This window comes from Phalaenopsis equestris, unplaced genomic scaffold, assembly GCF_001263595.1.
Source record: "Phalaenopsis equestris unplaced genomic scaffold, ASM126359v1 Scaffold000088, whole genome shotgun sequence".
Classification (NCBI taxonomy): domain Eukaryota; kingdom Viridiplantae; phylum Streptophyta; class Magnoliopsida; order Asparagales; family Orchidaceae; genus Phalaenopsis; species Phalaenopsis equestris.
In genome coordinates, this window is record NW_018164530.1 from 37,102 (window position 1) to 62,701 (window position 25,600).

The following is a 25,600-nucleotide window of genomic DNA, read 5'->3' on the forward strand; positions in this document are numbered from 1 at the left end:
CCTTGACTGCGGCATGTTTGTCTGCAAGTACATCAAAATGCTGAGGCTAAACCAATTGATTGGAGTAAGGAGCTGCGGTGGCAGGAAGAAATGACAAGATTTCGGGCTAAATTAGCATATGAACTTTGCATTTGTGTCTCCTCCATTAAATAAGATTGAACTGATGTGTTTACTTTATTGTAATAGATATATTGTCAATCAAACATTCATATTAACTGTTGTGTATTTGGTTGTATTGCAAATGAAACATTAATCTCCTGCTGGTTTGGTTGTATATATGTGTTGTTTTATTAGAATGTTCCATCGGTTGTATCTTTTTTTTATTATGGTGGCTTTTATGATGTATTTGATTTAATGGGGCATGCTGTTGTATTATGATTTTACCTCTGCAGTATTCTCGTTGTATTCTAATTTATTGTTCCACGAGCGCTGGTTTTATTGGAATATGCCGCCAAAGATTCTAATGAAACCATGCGGAGCGGCAGAAATAAATCCATCTCATGGCAACCGCGCTGGTTGTACTTTGGTATTTTTACGGTCATGTTCAGGTTTTATTCTTGTAAAGTGTTCCACGAGTGTTGTTTTTCTTGGAATATGCCGCCAGAGATTCCAATGAAACCAGGCGGAGCGACAGAAATAAATCAGTCTTATGGAAACCGCGCTGGTTGTACTTTAGTATTTTTACGGTCGTGTTCAGGTTTTATTCTTGTAAAGTGTTCCACGAGCGCTGGTTTTATTGGAATATGCCGCCAGAGATTCCAATGAAACCAGGCAGAGTGGTAGAAATAAATCCGTCTTATGGTAACCACGCTGGTTGTACTTTGGTATTTTTACGGTCGTGTTCAGTTTTTATTCTTGTAAGTGTTCCACGAGCGCTGGTTTATTGGAATATGACGCCAAAGATTCCAATGAAACCAGACAGACCAGTAGAAATAAACTTATCTTATGACAACCGCGCTGATTGTACTTTTGTATTTTAACGTTTGTGTTCATGTTTTATTCTTGTAAGGTGTACCACGAGCGCTGGTTTTATTGGAATATGCTGCCAGATATTCCAATGAAACCAGGCAGAGCGGTAGAAATAAACTTGTCTTATGGCAACCGCGCTGGTTGTACTTTGGTATTTTTACGGTCGTGTTCAGGTTTTATTCTTGTAAAGTGTTCCACGAGCGTTGGTTTTGTTGGAATATGTCGCCAAAGACTCCAATGAAACCAGGCGAAGCGACAGAAATAAATCCGTCTTATGAAGACTATGCTGGTTGTACTTTGGTATTTTTACGGTTGTGTTCAGGTTTTATTCTTGTAAACTGTTCCACGAGCGCTAGTTTTATTGGAATATGCCGTTAGAGATTCCAATGAAACCAGACAGAGTGGTAGAAATAAACCTGTCTTATGACAACCGCGCTGGTTGTACTTTTGTATTTTTACAATCGTGTTCAGGTTTTATTCTTGAAAAGTGTACCACGAGCGCTGGTTTTATTGGAATATGCCGCCAAAGATTCCAATGAAACCAGACGAAGCGATAAAAATAAACCTGTCTTATGGCAACCGCGCTGGTTGTACTTGGGTATTTTTACGGTTGTGTTCAGGTTTTATTCTTGTAAAGTGTTCAACGAGCGTTGGTTTTATTGGAATATGCCGCCAGAGATGCCAATGAAACTGGGCAGAGCGATAAAAATAAATCCGCCTTATGGCAACCGCGCTGGTTGTACTTTGATATTCTTACTGTCGTGTTCAGATTTTATTCTTCTAAATTATTCCACGAGCACTGGTTTTATTGGAATATGTCGCCAGAGATTCCAATGAAACCGGGTGGAGCGGCAGAAATAAACATGTCTTATGGCAACCGCGACAATAATAAACCCTTAAACAATAATAATACGACAATAATAAACCCTTAATAAAATGAAAATATTACAATAAAACTAAATAAAAATAAACCCATAATAACTCCTGAATAAAACAATAATAATACAAGTTTCTGTTTCACCTTAAACAAAAATAATACGACGATAAAAACTCCTGAATAAATAGTCGAATAAATAGCTATATATTATCATGTATGTCCATTAATAAGCTCGTATATGTCCCTGTTTGTTGTGTTTTAGAAAATTCATGTGCATTAATAGTATTAATGAGTAAATGTCAGAAAAGAAGTATAGATCAAAAATAAAAAATTTCAGAATGATCGATTTCACAACCTGACTAAAGTGACCCGCCATTGAAAATAAATTTGTATCGCATTCCAAAATGATATCATGACTTGAAACAATATCTTTATCCTTTCCTGTAAACAATATTACATGTTAGCGAGTAATCTTTCATTAAACAAAAACAGAACTTAATATTATAGGTAACATTTACTTTTGAATCTCTTGTTTTTTTCCCAGTAGCCTTTTAACCTTGCATTGGATATTCCTTTTGGCTGCATCATCATGGGATCATTGACATTTCGCTCTTTACTCGGTGTCTTCTTCTGCTTTGATTTTGACTTTTCCAGAGAATCTCATCCACTCATTATGGCTTTGACATCGATTGTATGTTTATTAAATGCCTCTAACACTAGCTTCTCGGCAAGTTCATGGCCTTGTGTTCTAGTGCCGATATGGTATGCAAATTTATGAGTGTGATTGAGATAGATGAGTCCACTTGCAGAATTCGGTAATATTTCTGACACCTTACAATGACCATAACTATTATATGTCCCTTTTAGCATTAATACACCACCAAAGAAATATATATTTATCAGGGATTTTTGTAACATTTTTGTGCTGAAGAACCCTTAGAGCGTGAGCACACAATAAGCCCATCATTTCAATTTTTTTACAACTACAGGTAATATTAGAATTACTTCTGTCCAATTTAGCAATAAAGGGTCTGTCTCTGTTCTTATTATTGAGAGTTCGGATATGAAATTCTAAATCCATAGTAGCGGGGCACTCCATGAGCACTCCACAACAAGCCCACACAAACCATGTAGAAACTGTGCTTCAAACATTGAATATAACTTTTTTGAACAACTCGTCTCAACACGGGACTACCTTTTACGGTGAGAGAAATTGCAGACTGCTGACATTTAAAATCTTCATCCTTCTCATTTCTTCTCCAATCCTTCATGACATTTTCAAGACCCAAAAAAACATTCGGTCAGGATGCTTGTTGCCTTGGAGACATCATGGCAAATCTTATTCGTGGACTCACTTTTTTGCGTTGATAGGATCCCTATTCTAAAAATTTATTTATTGAAGACGGTTGACCACTTATGGTTGACCACTTATGCCTGTTATGCCTGATATTATACAATTCATTCAACCAAACATTCTCGTGTAGGTTTCCTTTCTCGATCATTTCACCCCAAGTTTCTTCAAACTCCTCTTCAGAGTCACATCTGCTCAAGCAATTATAAAAAAGATCATTGACTCTTTGCTACCCACACCACAATAGACTTTTCAAGGTAACTTCTTGTAAATGTGTCATTGACATAATCTATGTCCGGTGTGCGGAAGACACTCTTCAATGATTTTAGACATTGCTTGATCATGATCAATGAATATTGTTATTGGATGCTTGTTATACATTATACGGATAAAGACTTTGAATAGCCACTTGAATAATTCAATCGTTTCATCTGATAAAAAACCAACACCAAATAGAACATTCTGTCAGTGGTGATTCACACCGACAATCAGAGCACAACATAAATTGTATTTATTTTATCTATAACTTGTATCAAATATTATTACATCCCCAAAATAGTTGTAATCAATCCTGGACATCTCATTGCACCATAAAAAATTCATCAAACATTTTGACTCATCAATTTGGAAGTCCCACGCAAACATTAGATCCTCTGCTTGCCGCGTAGTGAACAATTGTATGACAGAATTAGCATCCCCTAATTCAATTTGAACTCTTATCTCTCTTTGTATGAAATTATAAACATCCTTCTTTGTACAATCAAGATTCTCCACTCCTCCGACCTTAGTAGCGAGAAATCTGAATGCGTCACTGGTTCTAATCCCTGATTTTGTCATCGATCTGAGGATATCAACACTGATGTCACACATCTTTCTGCTGGAACGCAGTAGAAACGCAGTAGATGCTTGTCACTATGCTTGTCACTGTCCTCCGCCAACAGATGGTTGTGACTTTCTATGAATTTCTTTACCGACCAGTTGACCTCTAAATCAACAAAATATCGGATCATGACTGGACAACCAGTCCTTGTGTCTGCTCTTTTGAACCTCACCGTGATAGTGTCCTTCAACTCTTTCTTGAAACAAACCTGACTACAAACAAAATCCTTTGTCTTAAACTTCTTTGAATTCGACCAGAAACCACTGTGTTCCTTTCAAACAGTAAATCCAATATGGTGTGCATATAAACAGTAGTGTTCATAGGCTTACTTCTCGTTGTGGACAACGACATGAAGTAATTTCTCTGTCTCGGGTGACTGCAAATTTAAACATCATTATTAGCACCCCAATAAGAAATTAATACAAGGTTACAATAATAAATAACACTATAATAATACCATAATATAACCCAAATAACACCATGGTAAAGCCAATAGAATAGGCCAATCAAATGCCGTTAAGAAATGTTACTAGCGTCATCGTTACAAACCTATAATAAACCCTTAATAACAGCGTGATAAAACCACAATAAAATCATGATAAAACCACAGTAAAACCGTGATAAAATAATTAGAACGCCAATATAAGACTCCGATAAAATGGCTAATTAGATCAAATAACACTAGGATAACACCATGATAATACGAAAATAACACCACATTACTACCCCACCATACGTGCAACCTTACAAGTAAAAAAACACACGCATAACACCACAATAACACAAACATCACACAAGCATAACATCATTAAACGTCAACATAATACCCTAAAAACAAAACCAAGTCAGCAGATCCAATATTATCTTAATAACACTGTGATACTACCAAAATAACACCAAATCCCCACGACAGTAACATTATAAGCAAATGATACTGTAACACTTTGACACCATTACGACGACGAGAATAGCTACCCATTAACCCCATCATGAAGACGAGAACAACACTTCATTATGACAGTCATTTAACCCACTAAAACTATAAAGAACAATCAGAAATGGAAAACAACTCCAAAAACAATCAGTATATCACTGTGATATTACCTAAATAACACCACATCTCATCCTTACCGAAACTTAGCGTTAAACGTCATATAAAAACAGAGCAAACTTCATTAACAATATAAATATTCCTTAAAAGCTAAATCTGCAGTCAAACAAGTATAACGTATCTGCCGATTTCCTTCTGACGTATCTAAACTCTGCTCATTCTCATAATTCTCGAAAATATTCTGAGATTTCATCTCATTATCATGTTTCTCGTAAGTATTTTGAGATTCCAACAACATTTCATCGTCAATAATTACTTCCATCGAACCAAGTTCAACGAATACGAGGAAACTAAATGAGAATATCCTGAATCCCTGAATCTAAAAGGAGACAAAATATCACTTTTTGGCAGTTGGCGTGAATCAAAAATGACAAAATTGAGCTTTTTTTGATTGGGTTTAGGGTTTAACGGATATAATATAACAAAATTTTAACCTAAATGGATCGGAATTCCACGTGGCCATTTTTAATTGGGTACAGCCGAATACATTCATGACCGAATAAAAATTCCAAAACTTCAGTTGTAAGTTTCCGAGAGCAATTGGAGCCGACTCGATTGAGGCAAGTGAGGAGGGTGGGTAACAGGAAACAGAGATGGAGGGCGGAGATGAGGGGGTGGTGAAGGTTCCGGACTCGAAGGATCTCCAGCAGCAGAGTAAAGCCCTCGACAAGCTCACCGATCGCGTTGAGGATCGACAGCTCGATTCCACTCGAGTCCAAGAGGTTAGATTTTTATTTTTTTTTTAAATCACCACTCACCGTCCTCCTTGCTGCTCGATCTAAAGCTAGCAGGGATAAAGAAAACCCACTCTTTTTTTCTTCAAAATTCGTGTAACATGGTTTTCATTGCAGAAAATGGTTGCGGTTTCGGGAAACCTATATCAGTTTACCTGCACTTGCAAAAACCTTTTTATTTTATTTTTTTCTCTGTATTAGTTTTATGCGATATCCTGGCCCTTTTATTTTTGTATTTATTATCAAGCCATTGGTTTCTGGCTTCATTTTAAATTTTTTTTAGACAAGTTAGCGAAATTTCCTGTTTTCATTTGTCTTTTATCAGCAAAATGAATATTTGCCTCTCCATTTCTCGCATCTTTTAATTCCTTGCACTGTTATTAAATCCTCTAACGATGTTCTGTTAGTACTTTGGAGCGAGGGGAGCTATAATTATTATTTGGACCAATATGGCTTATGGATATATGATAAGGGATAATGACATTTGCGCTAGTTTTTCATGTGGTTGATTATGTGTAGAGCTTAATAGAGTTTTATAGAAGATAAGATGGATGCAGCTGTTCTATTAATAACTTTGGATATTAGGAAAATATACAACAGATGCTTAAGGTTGTGATGCAAAAATAACAATTATACTCAGTCAATGAAAAACAAACAAACAGTTGTTCTATTAATAACTTAGGATTCTTTGGATGTTTTTTTGCCACTATGTTGCATTCATGTCGATGGCCACCACATTGTTATAAAAGTCTATTGTATCCTTGTAGTATCCTTTTTTGTTATAATTGCACAGCAGTAATTATCACACCTATTAAAATTTGCAGGGGTATTGGATCCATGGAAACTAGTACCTTGAAATCTGGGTAAATTAGGACCTAATTTATACATTGTTTTGTGTTTGGCAGGATTGTCGAATTTTGTAATTTCCCAGCTCAGGATCAACCAATCTCATTTCTGACACATGTTCACACCATGTTAGTTTGCATGCCGTCAAACTTCCTTGACATATGGTTCTTTATGTTTTATCAAAGTGTTCTCCCACTAATCAAAGTTTCATAATTTATCCAGTGCATATTAGATGTAATTAGATCAAGTTAGGAAGTATATAGGGCTTATGATAAAGAGGATGCAAATGTTCATTTCATATTAATACTTAGTAAAACTTGAGAAAATAAGAAAATTACACATGACATATAAGTAAACATTCCATCGGAAAATAAATGGGACACAACGGAGAAAAGGGGCTGCTAATGATTCATGAGAGTTTTGGCCATCTCATACCAAGCCAAAGATATAGCATCACAGATTCTCTTCTTCTAGTATTAACGGAATTCCAAAAGAAAATAATGTATGACTAACCATCTTTTTATCACTCTGGTCCTCTGGCATATACATGGCATCCATTACAAAATTTATGGAAAACATGGAGCAACATAATGTGATGGTCCTTCATATCTAAACATAATGGTTAAAAAGGCATATTAAAATTGATACACATTGGTATATTCTGCCATTGCAAGTCATCTAATTGTGTTGCAGTAAATGCAAGACTCCATTAACAGGTGCATGAAATCAGCCCGCTTTTCTCTGCTCCCTTTAGTTCAGGGATTTCTAAATGATGAATTATGCTTGCTAACTGCAGGCAATTTTTCAGCCTTTTCATAAAATAAACTAATGAATGTATTTGGTGAAGGTTTTCTCTAACTGCTTTAATCCTAAGTTTGACACAATTCAATTCTCTTTCTTAACTTTCATGGCTATATATTTTATTTTAATTATGGAAGCTAAAAAGTTTGTAAAACCTTGTAGCTGCTAAATGGAGCCTTTTCTTGCCGTTGCCATTTGCCCATTTTTCCGCCTCTGATGTCATCTAGTAATATATAGATTGCCCATCGCAACCACCATAAGCATACATGTCATTACAAAGCAAGGAATATGGTCATAACACATTATTTTAAACTACCGACATAATCTATTCTTCTTGAGTTGGGAGTGATATGCCACCTAGGACTTTAAATGAACAAAGGCACTCAATGAACTTGACTCAATTAAGGCTCGGCCATGTTAATTCAAATTAGCAAATAAACAAGCTTAAACAATTTTTAAAAGCTCTAAGCTTAAACGAACTGAACATAAACATGGTCGAACTTGTTCGTTTATGTTCACGAACAAACTCATTTGTTGTTCAACAAGCAACTTGTTAAATACACGATATAAACTCGATAATAACTCGTATTATATATGTGATATATTATTTATATAAAATTCAATTATTAGAATTTATTTAATTATAGATTTAATAGTATATATTATTATATCAATAATATTTTTAGTTTAATTATTAATTATATATTTATTTTCTAATAAATGAAAGGTAATTTAGAATGGGATATTTACAATTAAAGAGAGTGACATAAAAGATTTTTCTTGTGGAGTTTTCATAACCTTAAAAGTAATGAGTTTAATTTTTATGACATCACACTGCAGTTACCAACAACATTATGGCTATTATTTTTTTATTAAATATGATTAAGTAAATGATCATCTCTATAAATTTTATGATCAATTTAGTTCATGCACTTACAAAATTTGAATTATTGTAGTCCTATCAATAAGAATTATGTAGCTAATTAGTAAATTTCACAGATTTTAGAGTTCCTAATCGATAAATTAGATGTTGCGATTAGAATTGCAAAATTATTTATTTGAAAATCTAGATTTTCATTTGAATTATTAGCTCGTTTATTAGCTAGTTTAAATATACGTTCGCTTGTCATAAACAAATCAAGTTCAACCATTAAAAAAGTTAAACAAATCAAGCTTGAACAATGTATGAAAGCTCGACACAAGTTCAAGCCGAATAACTTGTACTTATACCAAGCCAAGTCTGAACAATGATATGCTTGGCCCAGCTCGGCTCAACTCGATTATAGCCCTATTGCCACCTATTATGAGATTCAGAGCTTAGAACTTAGAAGTCCCTGCTTCTCTTTTGCCTTTGTCCAACAAATATCTGGTTTATTATTCTTCTTTGCATGTAACTTGATAAAAACTTATATTCATATTCTCTTCTTTAACTGAGGAAGTTTTCATTTTTGCTCGCTTTTCTTGGTTCCAAAAACTTAGCTATGGTAACATGTAATTCTCTTTCCTGCAGCTGGAATTCTAAATGAAATTTTTGTTGAATTTTAATAATAATATCACTTTATTCTTTGGGTTGGTACTGTATAGCTTGGAAGTAGAACAAGTTTTGTTCTTTATTGTATTTGTACAATATTGATTTGTTTTGGTATAATGTGCTGCTGTTCATGCTTTCCTACACTCATTTTCTACATTATGTTGGAGTCCTGCTGTCTGTACAGGCTATGGCAGCTCTTACATCCTCTAAAGAAGCTGATTGGAATGCAATGAGAATGAGGTTTGCTTACTTTGTTTTCATGTTACTCTACAACTTAAGCTTTTTTATTCTAATTTAATAGTTTCTTTGCCTTATTCCTATCATGCAATTTCTGCAAAGTCATTTTGTGAACTGTGAATAATAACCATATGCTGAAGATAAGCTAAAATCTATAGACTGTAAAAACTATAGCTAACTATTTATGGCACCTAAAAAAAAAAATAATAATACCGTAGTTAACCTAAACAATAATAGAAAAAATAATTATTACTGATAAAGTCAGCAATTACAGCCGACACACTTCAAAGTAAAAAAAACAACAAACTCAACAATCTAACTCAAATTAGGATGGATCTCGGGGTGTTGGTGGTGATTTGTGAGAGGTGGAAGGTGACGGGATGGTGGACGAGGTGGTTGGCAAGCAGAAAACAACAAGGCAACAGTTTTCTGGGTTCCGGAGAGCAAGTACGCTGCAAATATTGACATTGCATGGCTTTCCGGGATGATGGCAAAAAAGGGGGAGGGCTGGAAACACAGCAGCAGTGAAGATGAAGGGCTGGAAACACAGCGGTTGTAAAGATGAGGGGCTGGAACAACGATGGCAGTGGGTATGGAGGACTGGAACAACGATGGCAGCAAGTGGGAAGGGCTGTGACAGTGGCTTGGAAGTGGTTCAGAATAGCTGGAACAGAAGCCAAGGCTGTAGAGGGGCGTTTCTCGTGGCCCTAATAACAGTATGGTGGTAAGGGAAATGGATATGGGCGGCTGCAAAAACAACCAATGGGTGGGGAAGGCAGCTGGAAAGCAGGAACTGCAGAAAATAACAAAATGAGGCTGTTCTGGGCGGCTGTAGCAGGGAAGGGGAGGTTATGAGCGATGTGGGAGGACGTGGAAGGGGATAGGGGAAGGAAATCATCACCTCAGGAGAGAGATACAGTTGAAGCACCACCCAATCCCTCGAATACAACTCTGAAGGGAGAAAACGGATGTCGGCGACTGTCCTAAACAAACTCACGCCAAAAACTAAACCTAGAACATCCTAAACAAATATATAATAGGAGGATAATGATGAGTGGTCTAAGATGTAAAGTCCTCTTTCAGTTACTCAGGGAAGAAGAAACGAATAGTCGAAAGAGGAAATAAAGAGTTGAACTGGGGGGCAAAATGAGGCGAGGAGTTGGGAAACCAAAGAATACTTTTGCCCTATAAAGAGACGTGCTTGAGGGAGATAGAGGAGAGAACGACTTATCTGATTGTCGAATGACAGCGGCAAGGGAAGCGAAGGACTCTTAGAATTGCGTGGTTGTGGTGAGTGGGGCTAGAGCAAAAGAAGGAAGCGTAGTAGAGGAGGCGTCCACGTCAATATCGAGCCGTGAGCAAGGGAGTAGAAGAGAAGACATTGCAGCAACTCTGTAAAGAGCTCTCCTGCGGTCTAGAACAGCTCTTGCGCGCAAACATGATCATATGGAAGAGAAGCTGTTGTGCGATCTAGAAGGAAGACAAGTCGTGTATCACATGCTGAGAAGAGGAGCTCTCCAACATGCGATCGAGCCAATACATAGCCAGAGGAAGACTTGTCATGCTCGAAAGAGAAAAAGAAGAAGAGCGACGGCTTTAGAACCCCTCATGCGATTTTTTTTTCGAAATAAGAGATAAAAGTATGTTTATTTAATTAAATTATTTAATATTATATATATATGCTATATATGTATTTTTATTATTTAATCATTAAACTAAGTGCATTTGGTTTTAGCACTAAAGAAATGTTATGGTTTTAACTCTAAAAGTATTTTTGTATAAATTAATAATATTTAATATTAATTTTGATTAAATTTAAAGATTAAAGTATTCAAATTCTAATTGGAATAGTGTGATACAATAATAATTCATAATTAAATTAAAACACAATTAAGTAAAATGATAATTGAATATTTTATATTTTATAGGTGATAATTTGATAGAAATAATACAAGTTAAGAGCATGAGTACTCGTACTTTTAATTTATGGTAATATTTTCGTTCATCTCCAGTATTTTACTTTAGTAGATACTTGTACAAACTTTATTTTGATTTATATATATATTTTTTTATTGGTCACATTGTTAGGAATGTTTATAACTACTTAATATCATGCATTGAAATATTTTATATATAGTATATTGAATTGAAATCGATGAACACATGAATGCTATGCTTATCTTGACTACTTCTAAATGCATGATTGACTACGATAGAGTCATATCTTTATGGTATTTGTGGGGGAACACTAAGATACCCGTGCACATATATGAAAAATGATATTGATATTGAAGTACCTTGAGTCATTCAATTTTTAGAAGGTGCTCTTGTGACGGTTTTACAAATATAAAATAATATTGGTATGCTGTTGATATAGTAAAATTTATTTATTAAAAATTTAACTGGCATGTATTTTGATTTTTTTTTCTATTACTATAGTTTGGGAGCACGAGTATTCACTAATTTGTTTAGCTCATTGTTATTTTAAACTAATTTTTCAATTTAATTAAGTGATTAAAAGACAAGCGATAGAAGAGATAATGTTTATAGAAGACATGAACAAGTAACGAGGAACATTAATTATATTCTTTTAATTTAAATTAATTAGTGACTCTTTCACGTGATAAATGATAAATGAATATACAAAACTTAGTTCTCACTGTCCAAACGTCTGTTTGCGCCTTGGTTAATTCAAAGTCTCAAGCCGGGCCGTGACACAAGAGGGCCGACTAACTGAATAATAGCGAAAATGCCTGGATCGGTTCGGTCCATGCGCAAAAACGGAAGTGCTCATTGTCGCTGAATTGCAGCATATAATGGAGAGGGGTGCAGTACTGTAGTAGGGACACTGAAATGGGCCTCTCGGGTAGCTCCCGCATCAAATAAACTATAGTGCCTACTACCTACCAAATATGGTTTTTCTGTTTTCCTTTTTTTTAGACTTCTTTATATTACCTTAGCTTGTCCTTCTAAAACAAGCCTGCAACATGCATCCTACTTATGCTTCTTTCCAGGTGCCATTCTTCTCATTTAGTAGTCTGCCTTATATGCTCCTAATAATCACTATATAGTTATATTAGTCGTAGTTCCATTGATTGGTTTTTAAATTGCAACCCTCCGAAGCAAATCCCGAAGTCCCATCAAGTCTGCAAAACTTTGCTTCCTTATCGACTTCCTTGCATTCATAGATATCTTCTCACATCCAATCTGTTTTATACAACTTCAGTTCAGTGTTTTATTGTTCAATAATGAGCAATTCACTCGCCTTTTTAAATGGCATCCATATTTTGTAGGAACAGATTATTATATGTACCTATCATCATAGGTTGTAAGAACTATCAACATGTGCTATTTAAACTCATGAACACCAGTCTTCTTTCTTCATAAATTACTTTTGTTTTTCTTTTCAAACTCGGACAGCATAACGAGGCAATGTATTTTCTCGTGCATGTTTGATAATTTTAAGGACTGCAATGTCTATGCCTTGTGCAATGTCTATGCCTTACAATATCAGGAATACATTGTTTGTACTGATACGTGCACTGTGATCAGGGAGAAGGAGCTTGCTGCTGTGAAGATTAATCCAACGGATGTGGACATAATTGCTAATGAGTTAGAGGTTTATTTCCAACCAAAATATTGATGTTTTTTCAGAATGATTTAGTTATGTAGTGAGGCCTCTGATCCTGTTTGCGCAGCTGGATAAGAAGGTGGCTGAGAGAACTCTTCGCGAGCACAAAGGCGATGCCGTTGCTGCAATCCGCCACTTGCTTCGATGAATTAATTAAAAAAAAAATTCCTTTTTGTCTAGTTTTTGGACCACCGGGGCACCATCTCATACACAATTTAAAACTTTAAATTTAAAATTTTAAATGGTGTTTCCACTCAATTTTTTCTTTTGTTGTCCATTGTCTTAAGATATCATCAAGTTAACCGAATCTATGGATCAACTTTGCATTTGGGGATCATTTTTTTTTAAATATTTTTGTTTTTATTTTAATATATTTATATGATTTATGTTTTAAGGTGCTTTCTTATTTTTTTAAACAAAGCAAATTGTTTTGTAAAAAAAAATGAAATTATATATATATATATATATGAAAAAGTAGAAAGCATATATATATATATATAATGTTTTTGAATAAAAGTAGTTTTAATTATTATGTAAATTTATCTCCATCATATCCAACAACATAATACTTGTTATACATTGTATGAAGCTGCTTGTAACAGAAAATTAGATCAAAATAAATAGAAGATAGGAAATTGAAAAGCCTTTAAATACCAGAGTTTAGTACAATTAATAATCCTCGTATATTAGATATGATGATGTATTTAGTGCATTTGCTCTGGACTTTAGAAGACTTGTATGCAATCTCATTGAAAGCCATATTTATCTTTTCAGCCACACGATGTTATTATATAATTTTTGAGATCGTTCTCTATGATATAAATCCAATAATAAGTGAGAGTTTTTCAAGTAATAATAGAATCATAATCCTCTTAATTATCAGATCTTAGGCATTTTCCTTAGCACTTGTTTCAATTTTCACAAAGCTCTTCTACTTCATATAAGTGGTAAACATCTTAGATCCACTTTTAATAAAATTTATTTATTATTTTATATAATCATCAATGAAGATTATATGATACAAAAACCCTCTTAAAAAAGGCAAGAGCAATGCCCTCATGTATTAGCTCCAGTTTTTTGAATCTAAGCCTTCTCTCGAACTTTAAGAAACTAACCCTTCTTTGCTTTCCGACAATATCATCATCATGAAATACGGATTCCATAGACTGAAATTTTACTTTTAAAGAAAAAAATCTTTAAGACTTCTCTTTAATATAGCATAGCCTTTGATGCCGTATGCTTAAATCTGCTTCTATGTCAGTGGAAACAATTTTTTATTTTATTATAAATTTTGTGTAAAAAATATCAGTCTTTTTAACTCTAAAACATACCCAGACATATTTTATCATTTTTATAAACATCATCAATAGCAGTAACATTAAATCCTTATATAACCAATTCTTCAATGGAGACTAAATACCTCGTTAACTCAAACGATATATTTGACTTCGTTTAGTTTTTATACAATATACCCAAGTCTTTCTAGGTCTACCTCTGCCTTTTTTAACATAAGTCGAATCTAAAACATATAGTCTCATAACCAGATCATCAAATGGTTGACGTTTAATGTGACCATATCATCTAAGACGATTCTCTCTAATTTTGCCCACCACTGGAACTACACCAATCCTATCACGAATATATTCATTTCACATATTTTCTCTAAGTGTAAAGCCACTCATCTACCTAAGCATTCTCATCTCTACAATATTTAACTTAGTTTTTTTGCTTCTTTTCTAGAGGCCAACATTCATCACCATAAACATTACAGGTCTCACCACCATCTTATAAAATTTCATTTCAGTCTAAGCAATACTTTTCTGTCACACAATAGGCCCAAAGCATTCCTCCACTTCAACCAACCAACAAGTAACAACTCTAGTTTACATATCTTTAATGACTTGAATATAAGTCATATCACCATCTTTATTCTCTAGAACTCTCCAAAGGATATTTCTTGGAACATTATTGTAATCTTTTTCTAAATCAATAAAAATCATATGTAGATCCTCCTTATTCTCTCTGAACTTCTCCATCAAACAAATAAATAAATATATAACTTCCATAGTAGACCTGCCCGACATAAATCCAAAGTTGTTATGAGAAATCTTTATAATAGTCTTAACCTATGTTCAATTACGCTCTCCCATAATTTTACAGTATGACACATCAACTTAATTCCTATATAACTTGCACACTCTTATGCATTTCCTTTATTCTTAAAAATGGGAATCAAAATACTCTTCCTCCACTATTCAGGCATCTTTTTAGTTTTTAAAAAAAGAATATAGTAAGCCAAGAAGCTCTAAAATCTCTTAAATATTTTCACACTTCAAATGGGACATCTTAGATCCTACAGAGTTTTCACCCTTAGTTTTCTTTAAAACCTCAACTGCTTTTTTAAAATGAAACATATTATTATTATTAACGATATTAAAGTCACTAAATTCGATCATATTTTTAGAAACTTTATTAAAGTGTTTATCAAAATAACTCACCCACATATGTTGAATATCTTTTTCTAAGAAAAACACGTTTTGATTTTCATCTTTAATACACTTGAGTTAATTGTTTATTTTTCTTCTCCTTATTTGGCTATTTTATACATATATATTTACCATCTTTAGTATCTAATCTATTATAAGGATCACTAAAAGCAAAATTTTTAGTGTCACAAATTGTTCTCTTAGACTCCCAATGAGTCATTTTATATTTTTTTTTCAGTTCTCTAAGTTTTTTTCATTTAAAATAATTTTTATAACATAACTTTTTATATTTTATCTTTTATTGCATATTATTATTTCACCACCAACTATTTTTATTTATACAAATTTTTCCTTCTGAATCTCCAAGTACATCTTTTGCCACTTGTTTAATAGTGTTTGTTAATTTATCCTACATAGAATTTGTTTCCTCATGAACATTCCAAATCCTGAAATCATAAAGTTTAATCATAAAAATAATTTTATTTGTGCCTTTTAGGTGCCCCTATCTAAATCAATGACAATGATTCATAATATTCTTTATTTTATAACTCTTCATCTTAAAATCCAGAATTAATAATTGAAATTGAGTACTTAAATCCTCACTTGGAGTGACCTTACAATCTTTACATTCTCGACGATCTCTTCTTCCCATAAGAAAATAATCAATTTATGTTTTATTTGTTCCATTGTTATAAGTAATAATATGCTAATCTCTTTTCTTAAATAAAATATTAGCAATAACAAAATTATACACTAAAGCAAAACCTAATATGACTCAACCTTCTTCAATAATTACTCCAAAACCGTAGCCAACATGAATATTTCTAAAATCTTCTACCAATCTACCGACATGGCCATTTAAATCTCACACAATAAAAATTCTTTTTTCAAGAGATATCATTTGTATCAAGTTTATTAGGTCATTCTAAAATTTTTCTTTAGAAAACCTATATCTAAATCTATTTGTGGAGCAAAAATGCTTATAATATTAAAAACCTTAATGTCACCAATAATTTTAAGGACTATAATTCTCTCCAATTCTATTAATTTTTACAATATTATCTTTCAAACTCTTATATATAATTACACATACACTATTTCTAGTGCGACTCTTACCTGAATAACAAAATTTAAAAGCTAAGTTATCAATCTCTTTAGTCTTTTCTCTAAGCCTTTTAGTTTCTTGAATACATAAGATATTTATTTTTCTATGAATCATAATATCAACTAATTTCATTACTTTACATGTGAGAGTAACTATGTTTCAAGATCCTGTCATAATATTAATTTTATAAACTAACTTCTTTACCCGCATTCAACTGTAATGTGAGAACCCTTATTTATTTGACACTACACCCGAGCACCGATGTAGTTGTTTTTGCACACTTTTCACTGTATTATGGTAATACAATGCGTCGCTGTCAGGAGACGTTCTAACATTTACACAATGATAAAAAAGATTCATACCATGATTTTTCAACAAATTTTACGTTTGTTGTCGACTACTTGGTACAATCCTTCACTTTTCAAGATTTCATCATCAATAAGAAAAATTATTCCATAATTTTTAAACAACAAATTTTCATTATATCTTTATTAAAAAAAAAATGGAGGATTGCATTGAGTAATATTAATGTCTCCATTAAATTCACTACATGAAATAGTGCATCCTAAATGTTTTCTAGAGTGATATTTATCCTCATATTTTGACTTTTAGTTTTGTTTATGCCAATTTTTTAATAATATCTCATTATATTGTATGCCGTGCCATAACACAATCTACTCGTGATTGAAAGTTTTTAATGTGAGATCTTGACTTGGTTTTAGATTTATTGTTCCTAACATTCGGAGGCTTGCTTTGATTAATATTTAAAATAAAAAATTAAATTTACATTTCTTATGTCTTTTGATTAAGGCTTAATTGTTGTTGTTGTTGTTATGTCTTTTGATATCCTTGCTAATGATGAGATCTCAAACATCAATAAACTTCATTATTGATGATTCATAGAAACTAAGAATGGCTATACAAGTTAATGAGCTATGAAAGATTTTATCATAAATCTTATCATCAAAATAAATGTTTGCGAAGTTCAAAAATTGCATGATTAAGTTGTGAAAGGATTGTTGTTGCAACCAAACCACATAAAGCCCATCAAAACTAGGTCTCAAGAGAATCATTCGATTTGTCTTTCAATCTTTAAGAAAATAGGCATTCACATTAAAGAAAATTGAGGACGAATTATTGAAGGTAAGTTTAAGTAAAAATATACGGTTTACAAGAGATACTAAAGACATTTTAAAGAGGAGATAAGTGAAACTCATGATGAGAATTAGGAAAAGGATATTGATGGTTATTATGAAATGGAAGAGATTGAGCCTAGCCAAAAATTAGTTGTTGAGTGGCATGATAATCCTGGGGTTGAAGTTGTTTGATATCATTGATACGTAATGTAGGTCAGGAGTTGAATTTTTAATGTAGCTCAGTGATGGTTGCGAAAGTCGAGAGGATTGTACTTCCTTAATAGGTAAATTCATTTGCCAAGTCAGTTCCCTCGCTGCATGAATGGATAAAAATCATTTAAAACTTGAAGGTTCATTCTGATTGTCGTTTTGAAAGCTTAATAAATGAATGGAATATCATTTCAAGTATAAAAGAGAATGATATCTCCATGATCAAAAGAGGAACCGGTAGTAATAAGTGCGTTTACTATCTTTTTGCTTTCAAAAACATATTCTTGAATAGATTGATTTTCAAAGAGTGTGGTTTAGCTCATCTTTTAGTTGGAAGATGCAAGAACGACTGGTAAATTGCATTCATTTTTTAATAGTGCTCCAAATGTTAGAACATGAGTGTAATATCCATAATAGAGGGTAATAAACGTGATATAACCGTAGAAGTTTGATATATTAAGAAATTGAAATGACATCACCATCTACTTTTGTAATTTGCTGACAAGGGCAACAACCAAATCACCAAGAAAATCTTCCATATCCTTTGCTTGGAATTCTTGGAGAAGTTGAGAACGCCAAATGAGGTGATTTTCAAGTGTCGAGTGAATGGCGATGACAACTTATATGGCGGGCATGAGAAACTCGAGGGGTAGGAGAGCTACCAATTAGTGGCCACATCAGTGTTTGGAGATGTTTCGAGAGGCGTAGAGAACCATAGAAAGCAAAAGAAAATTTACAGAGTCAGCTGAGAGAGCTGTTAGAGTTGTGAGCAGTGGTAGCTCTGATGCCATATTAACCAAATACAGAAACAGGAAAGCTACAGAAGCAGAAAACAATGCATAGCCTCAGCAATTCATTAACTCCGTATAGGAAATATATAAACACAGTAGACTAAAAATAGTTTAGATATGACTATATGAGAGTGTCATTACATTTGGGACGTCTGATCCAGTTAGTTGGTCTGTACAATCAGAGAAGTGGCAAGCAAATAGTACAGGGAATACTATTCAGTAAACAAGGGAAATAAAAATTTAACCACATAAACAAGACTATACATAACAATAACCAGTATAAAAGTTCAGGAGGTTATTATCTTAAATTCACTAACCTATTGCTCTGCAGTAAGAAACCCTCCCTCTTTCTCATTCATTGAAATATTGTAAACACACCTCGTCCGTCACTGTAGTAGCACAACTCATCTCTCCAACTTCAAATTTTCACAGAGATGGCCGAGCTCAGGCCTGGCTTCCATCCAGGTTGCAAATCTTGTTTCATTTGGAGATGCACAGTACAGGTAGGAACGAAATGTGATCAGGAAGAAATATCTTCTGCAACAGAAAATGAGAATAACATCTAGTTGAATTGTGCTTTAAGTTTAAAATAAAATAGATTACAACAAAAGATGAAAACACTAATGGACCTTTTTAGAAGTGATTTAAAAATTCAAAGCCATAAAAGATCACAAGAATAAGGATGACACCGAACTAGGGGTACTAGACAACGTGGGAAGGTTAGGAGATGATTTAGGAGGGTTAAGGATAGATGATGGTGGTCGAGGAACGGTGAAGAACTGCAGCTGGACGGCAAAATGCATGCAGGAACAACAGTTCGGTAGAACGCCAGCTGGTGTAAAAGGTTGTCGAATGCCCGGTAGAGATCACCATCTCGATCCAATCAAACTACAGGCACACCACCTAAGAAAGATTTAAGAATACACCGCTCCGGCAAGAATAAACTAGAGCAAACAACCTCTATTACATAAACCAAAAGCCAAAAATCCCAAAACCAGAAATTAACAATTTATACTTAGTTCCCAAGCAAAAAATAACCATAATTTTATTTCTAATAATATTAAAAAGCGGTTCGATGGCCTAGCGATAGCCAACAGATGAGAAACTCCCGCTACAAGATGCCATAGAACGGACTCCCCTCGGTTACAATCCCGCATACACAGAATCACGGGATCCTCCTCTCTGCTCCAACGTCACTTTCCCCGGGTATGAGAGGCTTCATTTTCTTCTCTGAAGCATTTGAATCTACATAATATGATGACAAGCAGGCGATGTTAAATGTAGCAAAGATATTTAGTCTCCCAATATATAATATTATAGTCATTATTATTAATTCACTTGGTAATTCTGATAGACCATCAACTGCAAGCCTGAGCTTTTCAAAAGAACTTGTGAAAATCTCTTTTTTTAATTTGATCCATGCTAAGTAACATTCCTTAAAAATATGATATCTCCTGGAATTGTTTGCCTTGCTTTTAATATTTAGCATTTTGCTTAATAATTTTTTAACTCCACCGTGCAGTACTATTTGAGCCACCACCAGTATTTTTGCATAAAATAAATTTGTCTACTTAGGTGAACTACAAAGTTGTATTTCTTGCACCGCTTCGACATGGTTGTCTATTCCATCAGGGCCAAGTCAGTAATCACTGTAGCTGTAGTGACACTGATACTATAGTCCTCCTAGTGCAAAAAGTTTTTCTGTTGTCACTGCATTTAGAAGTGCTTTGAAAGCCTCAACTTGAAAATTTTCAGAGAACGAATGTTTGGTATGTGCTTTAATTGTTTAGCTCCGTCTAGAATCAATGACAATAATTGTATCATCGTGATCAACACCTTTCTTAAAATATATGTCCAGGTAATGACTTTCCCTATGCGACCTCATATCTATGCGTGGGAAGTTTGCACAAATAATCAAGGGAAGCTTCATTCCTAAACAGCTCAGTATCCTCCTCTTCATACTGGTCAAATTCAACATCACCAACATTTATGGGTACAAATGTGTTCTCCACCAAACAGGATAATGAGTTGCTAACACTCATACTCTAGATTAATGCCTCAAAAGCATATGTGAGTGGGAACTGAGACTAGTTCCATTGCAAAAAGTTTGTTGGCTTTACCACAGGAAGCCATGTGATCCATGACTCCATAAGATGCCCCAAAAACAGAATTCTCAACCATTCGATAGAGCAATGCAAGATCTCTAGGGTTGATGCTTAAAGAAAAGATAATAGCAACCTCAACCGAGGCAGAGAGGGAACAACTGAAAAAACCAATGTGTTGGTGTTACATGTAAATTATACATCGATTTCATGCCTTAGTGCCAGGGTCGTCTTAGCCAACAAGCAACCCATTTTTGGGATGGATTCTTCACAAGGTATTTCTACGCCTCCTCATATAATACTAATTTCTTGTCATCCATAAAATATGACATGACCTTGTCAAAGGTCGGTACCCAGTTACTTTGTTCTGATCCAAAAGATATAATAATTTGGAGTAATTAATTGATTCTTTCTTTTGTATTCTTCCATGCCAAAGCAAGCTTCCATAATCATCGCTTAGTTGGGTGATTTTGAAGCGTGTTATGGTACGCCTCTCTGATCAGCATTTGCAAAACCAGATTTCTTAAACAATCTGCTATTTCGCTCATAACATCCAGCCTTTCATGAGCCCTAGCTAAAGGAATTTCATCATCAGATTCCTTCCGAAGTAAGAGTAAAATGTGCTTCTCATCTATGGTGAATTAATATGTATTCTTATAGTCTGCATGACATGTACAATGATCATACTACCACGGAGAACCCAATAGAATTTAACAAGGATCAATAGATACCACATCATAACACCTGCTCCTAAACTTGTATCCAATAAAGAACTCCATGAAGCATCTCTTATAAATTGTAATATCATTCCTTTCTTTCAACTGAGATAGAGAAAAGGTTGGATCTGCTTCTGTGTAAATAGGCTCAACCTGTCTATCATTGAGTGGAGACCACATTTTCACAATTACCTCTGTCTATGATGAGATAACACATATTTTTCTTCACAGTCCAACAAATAGAAAAGATGTTATGGCGGAGCCACTATTGCTCATGTATGGGCTCAGTTTGATGGATTTATTGTAACACTAGCATCTACTCCTCTTCGACATCCCCATTTTCTCGTCCCTAATGTCATTGTCGACTTCGCCCCCTACTCCCTACTCAGTAAAAGACATCACTCTCTTGTTTGGGCAATCAGATGTAATGTGTTTAAGATCGTGACACTTGAAGCATTTCCTAGCTAGAGAAAATATAATACTAATGGCACCCACCTTTTCTTCACCTTGGGTTGATTTCTCCTCACGAGAGACCAAGTTGGGTGCTCTAATAGGCGTACTCTATTTGTCTGATCCTAGGATTTATCCATGAATGTAAGGTGGTGATCCCCTAATGATGTTGCTTCTTGAACTTCAAAGCTAGGGTATGTACATCGAGTAGGCATCAATAAGGAAGGAACCGCATCATATTGCTGATTGATGGCATCAGCCCTCCAAGTTACCTCTTCATTGTACGCTCATTTGGTTCCATCAACTTACATTTCGACACGAGTTAGTCAAATGCGGTCATATCCTTATGGAGTTTTATGAATCACCCAACAAGTAATGTGTGGGAAGATATTTGTAACGTGTTTTCCTTTTCATCAAGTCATGTAAAACGCTTCATATTCTCTTGCAATAATGCGCTCTTCCTAAGCTTGATGGCTGCCAATTTAACTCTGCTCCTAGAGAATATCCTTGTACTCAAAAATTCATTTCACTTTTTATAGTCAATAAATTCATTCGAATCCAAACGTCTGTCAAAATTTGATAAGTCTATCTTCACCCCAAAGTTATTGTCTCATACGGTACTCGATGCCAAATCATTAGGAGCATTGATTCTTCATTATCTGAAATTTTTTTGTGAAAGGGGTTGACTTCTTCCTCTCGATTTAGTTAATCACTATTATATTATGGGTGGCATCTCTGGATTATCTTCTCTCAGAAGTGACAAACCTTCGAATATTTTTTTTAAGTAATCACAGATCACCTTTTTTTTTTTAAGTAATCACAGATCACCTATTTTTTTTAAGATCACTATATATATATAAGTAATCACAGATCACCTTCACTTCTTTTTTTTTTTAATTTTTTTTATCAACATCAAGTGGATCATTCAGAGTTTCATTTGAGAAATTTTACAATCTTGAAGGGTCTGTTTGGCGCAGCTATTGATTATTTATAATATGCTGATAAACAGATTATTCTGATAATCTGCAGATTATCAAAAAATCTGGCTTGCTGTTTGGGTCAGCTTATTCAGATTAACTTATTAGTGGTTAAATGACATTCCTGTCTCTGTCTGATAAAACTGTTTGAGACAATTTATTCAAAATAACTTATTGGTAGATTGGTAGTATATTGGTAGTACATAAGCATATAGTGCAGAAGCATACAATCATCACAGATCAGTTCCAAAGTATGACATACAGTTCTCACACTCTCGTGAGTACCAAAATAAATAAAAAAAGAACAAAGACAAATACAACTACAATAAGAAATATTAAAATATTTCATTTCAAACTACGGCTACACCTGTCCTCATCTGCACAATCAACCTGCGAAAACATCGAATTCCCGTGACTGCTAGCAGTGTAATACGTGGAATTCTCAACCCACCGGAAGAAACCGCAACGAGCTGAAACACCCTTGACACAACCGTAAAACTACCTCCCAAGGCTATGGGACTAACGTGACGTGAGCAACGGAGATGGTAGTCCATAATATCAATCCTAGAAGACATGCTTGTATAACTGCGAAAAAACACAAAAAAAAAACGAATGTCAGAACTTATCCCAAAAAAATAAAATACACATAAAAATTGATCTACATATATACGAAGAAAAGAAAGACTTGCTGGATTAGCTGCCATATATAGCATCTGCTATAGACTCCCTCAGAGCAGTCATCTCGGCTGCCACACCGTCTCACCGTCCTAAGTTTCATATTCAGTAGACTCGATCTCATTATCAGTTAGAGATCCTGAAGGTTCTAGGGAGTCAATAATTAGATCATCATCAACAATATCAAATTTCGTATCTGAATGAGATGGAAGTCGTCAGATGAAGTTGTGAAGTGTCATAGTGACCACCATAAAAATTGATCTACATATATACGAAGAAAAGAAAGACTTGCTGGATTAGCTGCCATATATAGCATCTGCTATAGACTCCCTCAGAGCAGCCATCTCGACTGCACCCTCACCGTTAGTAGCTAGAGATCTTGAAGGTTCTAGGGAGTTAATAATTAGATCATCATCAGAAATAATGAAGTCCGTGTCTGAATGAGAGGGATGTCGTCGGATGAAGTTGTGAAGTGTCATAGTGGCCACCACAATATGCACCTATTTGGGAAATGAATACGATGACATATCACGTAGGATAACCCATTTCTTCTTTCACACTCCAAATGTTCTTTCAATAACACCCCGTAAAGAAGAGTGTCGTTTGTTAAACATTTCTTTATTGCCACGAATCGTGTCACTTACTCGCTCAAAATCAGGAATATGGTATCTGATGTCTGGATAGGGCTTCAAGTAGCCCCTTAACATTGGATATTCATCATCTACCAAATAATACTTTCCTGTTATGAAAGACAATATTAATTAAAATAATTAATGTAATTAACAAGATCATTAATTAATATGAACAAACCTGGAGGGGGGGTATCCCGGGGGGGGGGGTGAGGGAAACACTGTGTTCTATTCCTAGTTGCATTGGAAAAAAGACGATTGTCATGTGCACTTCCTTCCCACCCCGCCATTACAAATGTGAAGCAGATGTTGAAGTCATATACTGCCATCACATTTTGGATAGTTTTACCACTCCGACCAATATACGCGATCCTTTCATGACTTTGTAGTCGGGCATCCAGGTTTGTAGTCGGGCATCCACATGCGTACCATCGATTGCTCCAATGCAGTTATGTAACTCATAGTTAGCAATTCAACAGATATTGAAGTAAAAGTAACAAACTAATCAAACTTACTTTGAAATACGACATGTATGGGATCATTTGCAATTTGTTCGGGAATGGTTGTGAACGATGGATCAGACGACTTAATGTTTTGCGCTGCTAAGCTCACAAGTGCTTGTATATCTTTGTAGAAGTATCGAATAATTGTTTCCGATGAAAGTTTTATTAAGAAAATGGCCTACGTCCACAGAAGGCAATCCACGAAAATTTTATTAAGAAAATCTGTAAGATTACATAGGTACAAATTCAGCCAGCCTAAAAAAAAAGAATGCATTTACAGTGCGTTCTCTTTACTTGCAATTTACATTCGAAAAATATTCTTTGACAAAAATATATAAACATAACCAAATGCCAAAAAACTGAATGCTAGTTTTTCTCTTATGTTCCCCCATTTTGATAGCTTGAAAATTATGAGAAATGCTTCATATAAAAGCTGTAAGCCGTATAAATACCATTCTTGCATCTAATAATATTAAAAACAAAGCCTCGCATATGCATATAAACCCTAAACCAAAAGCAGTTAATTCGGATCCTTATATATGTACTTAACTCCTTAATGAGATAACCATTGCCTCATATAAAAACAAGACTCCTTATAAAAACAAAGCCTCTTAATATCAAAGCCTGCTCATATATCAAAGATGAAAACCAGAGAAAATACCATATATAAAAGATGAAAACATCTACGGCAAGACTAGGGGTGTAAACGAACCGAACACGAACGAACAAAGCTTGTGTTCGTGTTCGGTTCGTTTAAAATTTAGTTTGTTTGAAATAAGCTCGTGTTCGTTTCTTAACGAACGAGCCGAACACGAGCTGTTCGTTCAGGTTTGGTATTCCTGAAAATCCCAA

General features: G+C 34.4%; 2 protein-coding genes across 5 annotated transcripts in view; one reads left to right on the forward strand and one right to left on the reverse strand.

Moving 5' to 3' along the window:
• Nucleotides 1-5,672: 5,672 nt before the first annotated feature.
• LOC110019968 (huntingtin-interacting protein K) lies at nt 5,673-13,316 on the forward strand. Its single transcript, XM_020717883.1, has 4 exons — nt 5,673-5,910; nt 9,285-9,340; nt 12,890-12,956; nt 13,036-13,316. The coding sequence occupies exons 1-4, from the start codon at nt 5,782-5,784 to the stop codon at nt 13,114-13,116; spliced, it is 333 nt and encodes a 110-aa protein (XP_020573542.1). The 5' UTR covers nt 5,673-5,781; the 3' UTR covers nt 13,117-13,316.
• A 5,456-nt stretch (nt 13,317-18,772) lies between these two features.
• LOC110019923 (paladin) overlaps nt 18,773-25,600 on the reverse strand; it is a 113,952-nt gene continuing 107,124 nt past the window's right edge. For 2 of the 4 annotated variants that reach the window (XM_020717796.1, XM_020717800.1), the window contains one exon: nt 23,270-23,526. In XM_020717796.1, coding sequence (XP_020573455.1) covers nt 23,292-23,526 — 235 coding nt within the window. In that variant the 3' untranslated portion in view covers nt 23,270-23,291. Of the gene's footprint in view, nt 19,234-23,269; nt 23,527-25,600 lie in introns of those variants that run through there. The other 2 variants (XM_020717798.1, XM_020717797.1) reach the window with 2 other exon arrangements.

What these genes read in the sequence shown, in the direction of transcription:
- LOC110019968 (XM_020717883.1), top strand. Translation starts at nt 5,782, where the DNA reads ATGGAGGGCGGAGATGAGGGGGTGGTGAAGGTTCCGGACTCGAAGGAT. An exon ending in ATTCCACTCGAGTCCAAGAG is followed by an intron (nt 5,911 to 9,284) that starts GTTAGATTTTTA and finishes CTGTCTGTACAG; the next exon opens with GCTATGGCAGCTCTTACATC. An exon ending in TGGAATGCAATGAGAATGAG is followed by an intron (nt 9,341 to 12,889) that starts GTTTGCTTACTT and finishes CACTGTGATCAG; the next exon opens with GGAGAAGGAGCTTGCTGCTG.